Below are 13,990 nucleotides of genomic sequence, written 5' to 3'. Positions count from 1 at the left end.
ACAAATGAAAAAGCAATGTGTCAAGTCAAAATTAATACGAACTGGCAAATTTACCATATAAATTACCATATGCTGCATTTATTTGAAAGTTAAGCTGGAGATCATTCGTTATGGAAAATGTGAAGATTGTCACTTAGCCAACCTTTTTGTAACTTTTTCAAGCCATAGCATGACTACATAGACAGTCAAACAACATGTGTAGGACTATACAGAACAACAACAAAATAACAAGCCCAGAAAACCTGTAGATTATACATAAAATTTTGAGTGAAACACTGCAGTTTTTCAGCATGGTGCTGTTTTTCATAATGCAGTAGTTCTCACCACCCCTGTTGCTTCACCTCAGCTGCTCACTCCCAGAAATTCTGAACATCGTATGGAATGAATTTCAAATAAAGAATGCTATCTACTTTTGGGGCAATATTTAGAAATTCTTGAAAATTCAACCAATGGGCTAGAATAATCCTCAGACAGCTTTAACTAAAAAACAAATTATACCCATGATAGGGAAACCAGGGGAAAAAATACAGTATGTGTGAGGATGCTTAGATGTCTGGAAAGCTCGCCCACCCACCTATGCCACTTCCATCTTTGGAGTCCCATGGCTGGCTGGAGAAAGCTGCAGAAGTAGCTGTGAAACCATGAAGTCATCTTTTTGTCAACACGTGAATATTGGTTTGACTTTAATAATCTCCTTTTCCCTCTCCTCCTAGAACCTTTGCAGGAAGCAGAACTTACTTTCAGTATTCTGTTTCCACTGTGCAAAATCCCAGTTTAGGGATGCAATCCCAGACTAGCAATGTGACCAAGCTTCTAGTATGTTGAAGACTATCTACATTGGACTATACATTCAGATGTGTGCAGCCTCACAAGCCCTTCCACTTATAGAATCATAGAATGGGCTGGGTTGGAAGGGACCTCAGAGATCATCAAGTCCAACCCTTGATCCACTACCGCTGCAGTTACCAGACCATGGCACTGAGTGCCACATCCAGTCTCTTTTTCAATATCTCCAGGGACAGAGAATCCACTACTTCCTGGGGAAGCCCATTCCAATGTCTGATCACCCTCTCCGTAAAGAAATTCTTTCTAATGTCCAACCTAAACCTCCCCCGGCACAACTTGAGACCGTGCCCTCTTGTCTTGCTGAGAGTTGCCTGGGAAAAGAGACCAACCCCCCCCCTGGCTACCCCCCCTTTCAGGGAGTTGTAGAGAGTGATGAGGTCTCCCCTGAGCCTCCTCTTCTCCAGGCTGAACACCCCCAGCTCCCTCAGCCTCTCCTCATAGGATCTGTGCTCGAGTCCCTTCACCAGCCTGGTTCCCCTCCTTTGGACCTGCTCCAGGACCTTGATATCCTTCCTGAACTGAGGGGCCCAGAACTGGACACAGAACTCAAGCTGTGGCCTCACCAGTGCTGAGTACAGGGGCAGAATCCCTTCCCTGGACCTGCTGGCCACGCTGTTCCTGATACAGGCCAGGATGCCATTGGCCTTCTTGGCTACCTGGGCACACTGCTGGCTCATGTTCAGCTTCCTGTTAATCCAAACACTACTTTTGTTACCATGCTTTCCTACTCCTAAGTGCATTAAACTACAAATGGAAACTTAGTTTGATTTTGTGCACTACTTTAACCCTAGCCATGACCAGTTTTAGATCATATTTTACAGAAAATTAATCCTCAGTTAGCTCTTCTTCCTCAGTACATCTGCATTTCCCAGGTTCTTACAAGGGCAGTATTCACCAAGTGGTGAATGAGATGATCAAGTCCTGGCAAGTCTTGACACATGAAAGATATCTGGGACTGGTGTAAATGGTTCTGTGCCAAGGCAGTCTTTATCTTTTAAAAGGGATCCTGCCAGGATGATGAAATATTTGCCTCACCAACACCTGTTGCAAGCTATCAGACCTTCTCTAGGGACTAAATGTAATCTGTTCCTAAATAGTACAAATACAGATGCTAAACAAAGTGTGAATGTGTTACAGGTCATCAATCCACATAGAGAAACTGCACCTGCACCTTTAAAAGAGGTTGAGGCAGCATGTTATTACTTTTAAAAGAAGTACCATTCTCTGAATGCCTGGGATTTAATTAGAGTAGATGCCTTGGGAATTTCTGACTTCCTATAAACAGAAAAATAGAAACAGAGATCCTTCCCAATATTTTCTTAGGTGATATCCAATGTCAATAACTCTTTCTACTTTTTTTTTGCCAAGCTTTAGACATGCACGTATTTTAATATTATACCACTACAGTATTGCTATTTTATGTACAAAGGGAACCTTCCAGAAGTGTCCAAGTGCTTCCTAAAAAACCACACACACAAAAAACCCCAACCACCCCCCAAAAAATCCATAGGAAAGACTGTTTATTTGGTGTTGGTAAATAATGTATCTAAGTCATTCACTCAACATTTCCAGCTATTTGCAATGATTTACAATAATGAAGAGTTTAGTTCTCCCTGTGAACATGTCAATTTTTGCTGTTATTACATTAGAACAGACAAAGACTAAGACTTTCAGATTCTTTACTCTTGTATTGCCATGCTACAGTATGCTTTGCTCTTGTAGGTGGACAAGATGCATGTAATACACTGCCATGTAATTCTAGATCTGATAATGCTTATGACTGCCCTGAGACAGGTTCTTTGCAGGATCCACAATCCTTTCTCCCTCTTTGATATCCTCCTCTTCTTTCCCCTTTACTCTCTGAATGTGGTACCATACTCAGAAAAAAACATTTCTTGTCTTTCAAGGCTTAGATATAATAAAGCTTGGTCTGTCAACAACTGAATACAATGCTTTGGACTTTAGTGGTATTTTTGATCATTATAGTTATTCATTCTGAATACTGCCTGTCACGAAAATTCAGAGTTCCCTTGTAAAAAAAATGGCATAAAATACCGTGACAACTAATATTATTTGATTAACCACTTCAGTTGCATAGGATACTAACTCCATTAGGTTAAAGAAAGAGACATAGCATTACTGTGGGAGACCTCTCTCTGAAAAGGGGACAGCAAGTTCAAAAGGGACTGATTGGGAATAGCAGCAGCTGATATTTCCTGGCTGGAAAAAAAAAAATCATTTTCATGAAAGAATGAATAAAGGTGGCAATATGTGCTTCTGCTGCTCAATTAAAAAACAAACAAAAAACAAAAAAACCAAAACAAACAAACAAACAAAAAACAACAAAAAAACAGGCTGCAATAATCTGTAATTTCATGCCCTTGTATCTTAAATTTCCCCCTTCCCTTAACACGTTCTCCATTCAAATCATGGACAAGAGTGTGGAGCCAGCCTTGAGTTAAACTGATTTCACACAAATTGTAGACTGCTCATGAAATTCGGAGACTTGCTATTTAAAGCAGACACTAATACAAATCCTCTGGTACAATAGTAAAGGATATCTGATATTTTTAAGTTTGATTACCCAGAAGCTAGTCATGCTGCTATTGTACAGGTATATGTGCACTGAATTCATTTAAAAAACCAGCAATTTTAAAAATTTTTAATGAATACTCATGTCAATTAAGACATAATAGTAACATTTGTTTTAATATATGTTACTAGCAATTAGAGCACAAAGCAGCCAGAAGGCCAGCTGCTATACACCTTCCCTTTCCCTACAGCCCTTGAAAAAAAAAGGAAGTCTTAATCCTACCCCAGATGACCCATGATCAAACAATGAAACCTAAGTGGTACAATTACTAATCTTGTACACCATCTTCCACAAACTGAATTCAGCAACCTGAACTATTTCATAATTATCTAAAGCAGAACATACAGGTCTTTCCAAGTACACCTAGGAGATGAGCATTTAATCATGTATATTGGTGGAGTTCTAGAGTTCCTTTTAACATGACTTTTCTCTGCTTCTGTGTCTGGTCCTGAGGGAAGGATCCCCCTCCACCCATAAGAGCAGCAATGCTGTTTGCCAAAGAGGGCACCAGGCCCTCAGTATCTATCCTCCAAAATGCAGCACCACTTCAAAGTCTCCTGGTAAAGCTTCCATGCCAAGAGTTTATCTTTTTTTTTTCCCTTGCTCACATGGTTTTCCTCCCCTCCCCAGACATTATCAACCAGAAGTGACACACTGCAAGTATGCAATAGGTTTTTGTATTTATCTTCTGCCTCTCCTGTGAAGACAGGCTGAGAGACCTAGGGGTGTTCAGCTGGGAAAAGAGAAAGCTCCAGAGAGACTGTAGAGTCTGAACAACCTTCCAGTACCTGAAGGGAGCCTAACAGGAAAGCTGGGGAGGAACTTTTTAATAGAAGAGCAATGGCATTCCGGGGAGCATTAGAAGGGGTGTGGTTAATAGGTCCAGAGAGGTTCTCCTCTTCCTCTACTCTGCCCCAGTGACGTTGCATCTCCTGGGCCCCTGAGTTCCAGAAGGACAGGGAACTGCTTGACAGAGTACAGCACAGAGCCACAAAGATGATGAAGGGAGTGGAACATCTCCCTTAGGAGGAAAGGCTGAGGGAGCTGGGTCTCTTCAGCTTGGAGGAGACTGAGGGGTGACCTCATCAATGTTTACAAATATGTAAAGGGTGAGTGTCAGGAGGATGAAGCCAGGCTCTTCTCAGTGATGACCACTGATAGGACAAGAGGTAATGGATGCAAGAGGTTCTGTGTAAACATAAGGAAAAGCTTTTTCCCTGTGAGGGTGACAGGGCACTGGCACAGGCTGCCCAGTGAGGTTGTGGAGTCTCCTTCACTGAAGACATTCAAACCCCACCTGGACAGGTTCCTGTGTGATCTGCACTTGGTGACCCTGCTCTTTTGAGGTCCCTTCCAACCCCCTAACACTCTGTGGCTTCTGTGACTAGAGCACGTAGTGATGAGGGGCAGTGGTTTCAGACTGGAAGACAGCAGATTTAGATTAGACACAAGGAAGAAATTCTTTAGTGTGAGGGTGGTGAGATGCTGAAACATGTTCCCCAGTGAAGTTGTAGATACCCTCTCCCTGGAAATGTTCGAGGCCAGGTTGCACAGGGCTTTGAACAACCTGGTCTAGTGGAAAGTGTCCCTGCTCATGGCAGGTGGGTTGGAACTAGATGATCTTCAAGGTCCCTTCCAACACAAACTACTCTTTGATTCTGTGGAGCCATGACAGTTGAGTACTTGTTCGTGACTGGATGAGCAAATAGGAAAACATGGCAATCTGTGTTTCTATACTACTAAACAAAGGAGGACCATGGAGTGATGCTTCATCCCAAAGCAAGACAACAATGATTATCTCAGTCCCACTGCTTGCATCTATACAGCATGGGATAAACCTTGGTCATACAGATTTGTCTAGGGCAGCCATAAATGGAACAGGCTGAAACAAAGCCAGGAAGCAAGCTACCACTTAACCAGTAATGGGCCATGAGGAATTAGGTGCTGGAGCTCACACTCTGGCTTTTTTTTACCCAACAGTTTAACAATTTGCAGACAGTATATCCAAATGTCTGCCCCTCTTTACAAATCATTGTGCCTCTCTTCTAGAGAAAACCTAGCAAAAATAACTCTGCTATTAGGGGCAAATGACAGCAGTGTGTCTGCAGTAATAGCAGAGCACTAAAACATGGACCGTTGAGCAGTCTTCACATACACTGCTTGCTAAAGCTTCCCAAAACCATTTTCAGAGTTTAAGAAAATGTGTGCTGAAGTTATCACAGATTACATCCACGATCTCAAAAAGTAAAAAAAAATATATATATATAGGTAACCCTTCCAAAAAAACTATACACATGTTTGGAAAAAATCTCCACAGGGTTGAAGGAAATGAATACTTGGGCACAGGCTTTGTTCCCCTGTCAAACATTTCCCAGAATGTCAGACATTTTCCAGGAACAAAGGGCTTCATAACCTACAGCATTTTCGTTTTTACTGTTCTTATAAACCAAAATAATAATAAAAAGAAACATAGCATCAGTGTAAGTTTGTCATACACTAGGATGTGACAAACTCCTCCTGCTACAACTGTTGATGCAATACATTAAATAAAAAAATAATAAGCAATGCCATCACTGAATTCCCCCTGCCTCTGTAAGCAGACAAAACTCCACTGATAAATCTTCATCTGTTTCATTCAGAAGAACAACTGAAGCTCAAGACTGATTATTTCAGCTTTACAGGATCATGTTCTTGTTTACTAACTCCATTAGTCCCTTAATAATACCTTGCTGTGACTGCTAAAATCCTTTTTACCACAGAATTTGGTGTGCCCAACAGAGTCACAGAACAGTTAGGCTGGAAGGGACCTCTGGAAATCAGGTAGTCATGTTCCCTGTTGAAAGCAAGGCTAATGTCAAAGTAATATTGAGCTGCTCAGGGCCTTGTCCAATTGAGTTGTGTCTACATCTTACAGAGTTTCAGCTCAGCACAGACAAATCCTCTGTAAGCCAGGAAATACAAAGAGAAGGCACCACCAGTGCCTTGTAAAATTTCTTTTCTGAAGCTGCCAAAAGCCATCAAGAGTTTTTCAGGCAGAACACGTGCGCTACCTTTAGTGGGTGGGAGGTTTCATTACAGCAAGTTAGCAAAGCTGTGAAACCAGTGTGGGCTGACAATATGCCAGTGGAAAGGCTGGGTGCATGATACGACAAAGAGGTACAAAAGTGCTGGCAAAAGATAGTGACAACTAATTTATTCTGGCTCAGGATCCTTTTGCTATAGGGCACTGTCTGCAAGTAAACAGTATATAAGGATGGGTTAAGTGCTTGATGATGAGATCAGTGAAAGCAGAGCATGTAACAGCACTAAGGAGTTGTAAAATTTGCCTGTGTGGTATTGCCATAAACACAAGTAGTGCCAAAGCAAGGAGGGACTGAAGTTCTCCTACATGCCTCTTTTTCTTGGGCAATCTGCTCCACAGATACTCTTTCTGTGCAGTGTCTCAATGAAAAGCACCTACTTGCAACCTGACTGTAATAAGGATAGACTTACAGTTAGGTTGAAGTCCATCTGCTTGACTTCATGTATTCATTGGTTTACTTCCAGGTCTCCTTGGATTCTGGTTCACATGAGAGAATAAAAAGAGATGTCCAGCTCTACGGAAAATGCAATGTATTCCCTTCTCTTCTCCCACCCACTTCCCAGTTCATATGTAGGGGGAAAGGTAAGAAGTCATAGACCATCACTGCTGCAGACACAAGGCTTCCTGAAATGCAGCTTACTTGTCCATGGGAGCAGAGGTAGAGAGACAAAAATGCCCTTATCACCCCAAAATATGCTTGCCATCTTTCTTCTAACTGTTGTTACTTTCCAGGATACCACTGTGACCCACCGTTCTCCCTTCCAGTTTCCACTGGAGTTCTTGCAATTCTTTTCCACAATTTAAACAACACCCTCTTTTCCACTTGCACTGTGGAATCATTAATCACCTCTTTTTAAAATTCAAAGCATTGCCTAAAAGGCTATATCATATTCAAATTATGCTTTATATATAAATGAACTTTAAATATTAATTTTCAGTTACTTAACAGCCAATCCCATAAAATCTTAATCCTCAAGAAATAACCACACGCCTGTAGATATTTCTCTGATCTTAAGCAAAAGCAGATTCTAAATTCCCAGTAGGTAAGAGTAAGTCAGATTCTGAGCCATAAGAATGGTGAATGTAGGGAAAACCATTCTTGTGAACTATTTCTGCACACAAAAAATTTGACTCACTTGGTGAACAAAATCCTACACTTCATGGTACATTACATTCGGCCTCTCCAAATGACACGTAGAGTCTAGTGGATAAAATACTGAGAAACTGGGATTATCTGAGGAATTATTACTGATAACAAAACCCCATGATGGTATACAAGTACTTCAAGAAATGCTATGGGGTCTGCCCACACCCTCATCCCCGGAGACATCTTTTGCTCAAATGATCCCAAGTTTTCATCACCTTCTACATTATCCCATGGATTTCACAGTGATCCAAAGCAGCACAAAGATTTCAGAGCCCTTATGCTACAGCCAAAGGGACCTGCAGTATATCCCAGGGTTCTGTTCCCTGTATCATCTGGGGACCTGGCCAGGCACTCTGCAGTGCCCATCTGCTGCTCACAGATGGGCTTCCTCGCAAAGGAAACAAAAGCAGGAGGGAGGGGGCTGCCACACATCCTAGTTGTGCCCTGATATGCCCTACACAGACTGTGACCAGGGCATACACCTCTTTCTCTGGCACTCAGATGTATTCCCAGGTCCCATACTCCAGAAACAGTTTTAGAAATCCTGGTTCTTAAACTCGTAGGCCTCCTTAATGCTGTGGCAGAGCTGGTGCTCTGCTTTGCTCAGAATATACATTGAGAGCCTTCAGCAGAGGAAATACAGGAGCACACTTAATTACTTATTTTTAAAGGTGTGACAGATACACAACAATCTGAATGTCTAGACTGTAATTTACATAAATACATTTTAAACTCAAACATCTCAAAATTATTTATTTCTTGCTCCTGTGCTTAAATGCTTCGCTGGATTGGGGCCAGCCTGCAGGATCAGGCTGAAGGTGCATAAATCAAACCAAAGAAATATAATGTTCACAAAGACTGTATTTGGTTGAGCAAATTTAGAAGAATGAAAACAACTATGAAAAGAAATTAGATTGGCTGAAAATTAATAAAGCACAGCTGGAATTATTCGATTCATCCATATTTGTTGCTTAAATGGCTCTAGGGCTAAGTCTTGCTGAAAGAAGATACTTCAAGACTCCGGGGTCAATTGCTTTTGGAGACAAATTGACCTAGAGGAATACACTTGGTTCTTGCAGCGGGGCAAGTCTAGAGAAACACATAACCAAAAAACCAATTTAGATTCCAGTGAGTGGATATCAGAGGTCAAGTTTGAGGTTCCCATAAATTTACATGCACACACTAAAAGATTAATAACTTTTCAAGCGACTGGGTTTCTTTACTGAAAGCCAAGGCTTACAGATAACATCTGAAAAAGAATCAACATTTGTGCTTATTCCACATTCTGTTGGATAAATATGACACAGCCAGCTCACTGCTTGTTGCTGTAGCAAGCCCTGCAGTATTTCATACAATTGTCTCATATTCAGGGACTGCAACTATCACTGTTGCTGGCTTGCCTCCTAGGAGAAAGCATGTTCCCATCTCCTGACCATTACTTTTGAAACTAATTCTATATTCCAGTTTATATACTAGTATTTAACATATCAGTATTAATATACAGAAACCTGTATCCAGCTGTAGAGTTATTATACAGTTTGCAATCAGGCCCTTTGAGTACAGTTCTGTTCTAAATATAATGCTTTTCTTACAGACAGATTTTGTATGTTCATTTATGAGGCACTGTTTCCTCAAAATTAGGAATTTTCTTTACAAAATAGCAGTGGCATGAAAAGGTATGAAGATACAAAAATATACTTTAGAATACAAAATTATTTTAGAAATTAACAAAGCCTGAAGCTTGCATTAACCTTCTGAGAAATCTACAAAACTTAAGCCCAGAATTTACTTAGTGATGTTATTAAAATTTCATTCTTATTCTATCTAGCCTTGAAACAAATATTTTTACGTTCAAGTTGCAGGCTTTTAAGTTCAGTCACTGTCCACTTGGGTAAATGGGTGAAAATAAAAAAAATGAATTCACATATTTCACTATAAATTCTCAGAAGTCTGACTGCCATTGGCAAACATACAAAATAAACAGATAATGTTGCATATAGAAAAACACTTCCAAAACCTGAAAAGTTTCTTTGTTTCCTTTAACTACTTTCCAGATCAATAGATATTTATGAATGAATGATTTCTCAACAAATACATAATCCTGACTGGCACTGCCTTCAGAAAATTTGCATGGCAGTTAAAGGCCTTTTGTTTGGAGTTGTTATCAAACACATTAGTGGTCAGAAGGAACAATGTATATTAATCTTTTTAGATCTCTTTTCTTCGGAACACAGGTTTGGGATGTTTTTTACATTTTTCTTTTCAAGCCATGGAACTTAATATATTTCAAAAAGGTAGACATAAAAACATGCCACATGGGAGATACACAGTCCTGTAACTTTCAACCTGCATTGGCCCAAAAGTGGGGAAAAAAACACAATCCAAATATGAGGAAGACAGCAGTTTTATTGCAGGACCCCACCTTTTTGTAAAGAGTAATCTGTTATTTTTAAGCGATTAAGAAACTGTATCTCCTCCTCACAACCATTAAGTAAAAGAGCTCCTAAAATCTGGGGTGAATTTATGGCTAAAATAAGCAATTTCTCCTTGAATGAAAGATATTCAAAACTCTAGGTAAGTAACTGAGACAAGTTCACTCCACTGAAGCTCTGGATGTCAAGGCAGAAAGATTGTGTTATTTTTTACACAGTTTTTACAATGCAGCAAGTTTATAGCCCTCATATCAGAATTAAATGTATACCCAGAGGCTTCTGGCTAGCTCTACAAATGAAGCACTTGTGAGTTTACCTGTATAGTCCTCTGAGTGCCATCAATGGTGACAGACAGCAAGGGTGAAGCCAGGTTCCATTCGCTGGTCACGTTTAGTTTCATCCCATCAACTTCCACCTGTTGTGACACCAAACAAGGCTGTTAGTATGAAGACAGACAGAAAACTGATCCCAAGTTCATTACTGCATACAAAGCAGCAACCATTTTAAAACAGATGGCTCCCAAACAACCTGTCATGTTTACTGCTTCTGCCATAAAAGACAGGGTCCAACAACAGAGTCTTCCAGATATCTCTGGGGAGAGGTGAAGGACCTGTGAACAGCTGCCTCTGAGTAGCAAGGTTTCAAGTGATTTCCAGCAAGTAACAAACAGCCATCCAACTTTTAAACCTATCTGGACATGCTACATTTACTGCAATTAGACAAGTAATGCATATAAATTCCAGTGACACCTTGCAACCCACACAACAGGGCTTGCATATAATATTCTCTCCAAGGACCAAGGAAGAACTTTTCCTACGCTTCTAATGAAGGGTTTTGCATTGTTATCTTAATTAATATGAGGCAGTAATTAATTCTTCAGTGTTTTGCCTCAAAGTCTAGTAAAACTTTGTGAATTCTGACATGTTTTCTTCCAATATAGACCTGATCAGAGGAATACAATTTCTGACTTGAATGCCAATAAGTTTATCCAGAAAGATATTTAAAAAAATACAAAACAACAATATTCATCCCATAATCTTGACAAAAATACTTCTAACTGAAAAGCAAAAATCCTGAGTTCTGAAGAAAGCATAGATTAGAATAGCTGTAATGACACTTCTGTCATTCTTCTATTTGATAATACTGTTTAAAAACACATCACACATTCAACATTAAAAGCTTCAGAGGAAGATATGGATTCTGAAACAAAGTTATTATACATAGGCTAATATAATGAATTATTAACATTTGTGGTATGTTTTGAACACTCATCATGCTATCCAAGGTAGGTAAATATGATTTCATTTATATATTTAATCGTAAACAAAACAAAAATCTTGTTTGGCTAATTTCCTTCCTCTCTCAAAAACTCCAAAATATTTTTGATCTGTAATTTACAGACAATATTGTTAATGACACTAATACTGCATACATTTGCAAAAAACGAGAGGAAAATTACTGCATTTGGAATAAAAGCTGAGCCCACATTTTGCAAAATAAAAATTATAAAGCCTAGTCTTTTAGATCTCAGACTAATCATAATTTCATCTTATAGGAAGAAAAGGCAACTGTAACCTTAGTGTAACTTAAAAAGAAATCCATAACAGAGAAGTGCAGAGGAGCAATGTGTAATTTCACAGTTTTATTTCAGTTACAAAGGAAAAGCTCTGTCTTAAAAAAACCTGTAATTTTATAGACTTTGGAACACAAAATCTGTCTTTTACTGATACAATCTACTCAGTTCCTACAGACTTTAGCTACAAATAAAGTTACATGTAAAGAACATGAAGAAAAACAAGTCATTTGTAATGGTTCACCAATAGGCCAGATTAGCTGGCATGCTTCAGGTATTTTACACTGCTCAAGTGATGCAAACCAGCCATAAACCTGGCTTGAATTAAACCAGACCTGCAGCTGGTTTGCATTGCCAGAGCACTGCATAGCAGCTGGAACAAGTTTGTGAACCCAGCCTGCTTCTCAGCAAACCTGAATCAGCAAATACTCTCTTTACTGAGAGCAGCAAAAAACATTTGAAAAAGACTTTCCGAAGGGAGAAAAGTAAATCCAGTGCTGTGTCTCATCTCTCTTTGATTAGCAATTGAACTTTGGAAAGGCAGTTACTTAAAAATCTGTCTGTCACCATTGCTATAACCAAAGAAAGCCTTCCTGCACGACAGCCTGAGGCTGAAAACCTCATTTATCATGTTTCTCCAGGGAAGGAGGGGAGATGACATGAAAACACACCAGGCCACTGGACACCAGAAAAATTTCAACTGCACACTATGCTTGTGGCACTGCAGGCTTTACACACAGCCCCACAGAAAATCTATAGCTGGCACCTCTAGTCCTAGTGAAAGGTGTTCCAGTTGCACGATGCAAATTGATACCTCCACAGCAAACTCTATTTAATCATCAGTTCTTTTATCACTGTACAGATGAACAAAAGAAAAATAAACCAAGTGTCTCACAGCTGTAAATGACCTGTTTAAAATCCCTCACAAGGGTCTATACAAGTTTACCCATCACTGACTCCAGATTACAGTATTGTAACGAAATTTCTGATGAAAAACACCCTGAAAGCAAAAGGAGCAAGCAGTCAGATGGTATGTTTAAACAAACCATGGCACTCTAGGAACACTATGACTGCTTCTGTGCAATAGAAAAACCAGCAGACAATATATTGCCTCCACTATGTTTTCCTCATGCAAGAAAGAATAGTGCAAGGGTCAAGGGGGCAGTGTCATTTGAACTAATGCACACCCCAGTAAACTGCAGCAGTCTTCACACAGAACAGAGCTACAGGTTCTTGGCTGCTTTCACCTGGGACTCACTACATGCAACTGGAGAAGATGATGTGAAGCCAAGAGGATGCCAAGGAACTAGGCCACCTCTGCCTCAACTTGAAGGATATCAAAGCCAGGAGGTGAAGCCATCAGACAAAATGACCAAGGACTGAGAGGATGAATCACAGAATCAGCAGGGTTGGAAAGGGCCTCTGAGATCATCAAATCCAACCCTTGATCCACTACCACTGCAGTTACCAGACCATGGCACTGAGTGCCACATCCAAGGAAAAAAAATCCTCCAGGGACAGAGAATCCACCACCTCCCTGGGCAGCCCATTCCAATGTCTGATTACATCTCTGTAAAGAATTTCTTCCTAAATGAGATTTACTATGTAGTGAGCATATCACTTTCACTACAAACAAGGGAAAAAGCAGGAACGGAGGAGAGAGGAACAAACCCAATAGAGGTTGAAATCAACCCAGTGCTTCATCTAACAGAAGAAATCTTCCTTCTGCAGCTCAGCAGCCAACAGACAAGCAAGGTTAGTTGGTGGAATTAGGGAAACAGACAAGATGCTCAAAGACCTTCTCAGAAGTTTGCATTTGCCTTCATTCCTTCTTTAGCAATGGATATAATAGAACCTTAAAAATACAACAATAAAACCAGAGCCTTTTTGGTCTCGTCTTGAGAGGGATGAAGGGGAACATGGGGATGACTACTGAAGAGTTACATTGACTATTTCTTATTTTATTTTACTTCTGTGCTCATAAAACATCCAGGAATGAATCATCACTCATCAGGTACTAATACTTGAACTGTAGGGAGGAATCCCAGTGTAATCACATATGCAGTGGCTATGTTGTGCTTTACATCGTAGCTATATAGTCTAACTTTATCCCCAACAACTCAGTTCCAAGTGTGACCACACATGCATATGCACATCATGTTGTGTTGAGTGGGGGAATTACTCTATAGTAAATATGGTTGTTTGAACCATTGGTGTTGCTACACTACACCAATGGTAGCACCACTACACCATGGTGGTGGTGCGCTTTTTTATTTTAAAACAGCATTGTCCCTGAGTAAGGGCATAAAAGATAAAA

General features: G+C 40.1%; 1 protein-coding gene across 5 annotated transcripts in view; it reads right to left on the bottom strand.

Moving 5' to 3' along the window:
• The window catches only part of PCCA (propionyl-CoA carboxylase subunit alpha), a 281,260-nt gene that overhangs the window by 66,411 nt on the left and 200,859 nt on the right, over window positions 1-13,990 (bottom strand). For 4 of the 5 annotated variants that reach the window (XM_071742501.1, XM_071742507.1, XM_071742515.1 and 1 more), the window contains one exon: window positions 10,417-10,515. In XM_071742501.1, coding sequence (XP_071598602.1) covers window positions 10,417-10,515 — 99 coding nt within the window. Of the gene's footprint in view, window positions 1-6,931; window positions 6,999-10,416; window positions 10,516-13,990 lie in introns of all 5 variants that reach the window. The other variant, XM_071742523.1, reaches the window with a different exon arrangement.

Source organism: Heliangelus exortis, chromosome 1 (assembly GCF_036169615.1).
Source record: "Heliangelus exortis chromosome 1, bHelExo1.hap1, whole genome shotgun sequence".
Classification (NCBI taxonomy): domain Eukaryota; kingdom Metazoa; phylum Chordata; class Aves; order Apodiformes; family Trochilidae; genus Heliangelus; species Heliangelus exortis.
The sequence above is the reverse complement of the archived record's forward strand: the minus strand, read 5'-3'. Positions and strand labels throughout refer to the sequence as shown.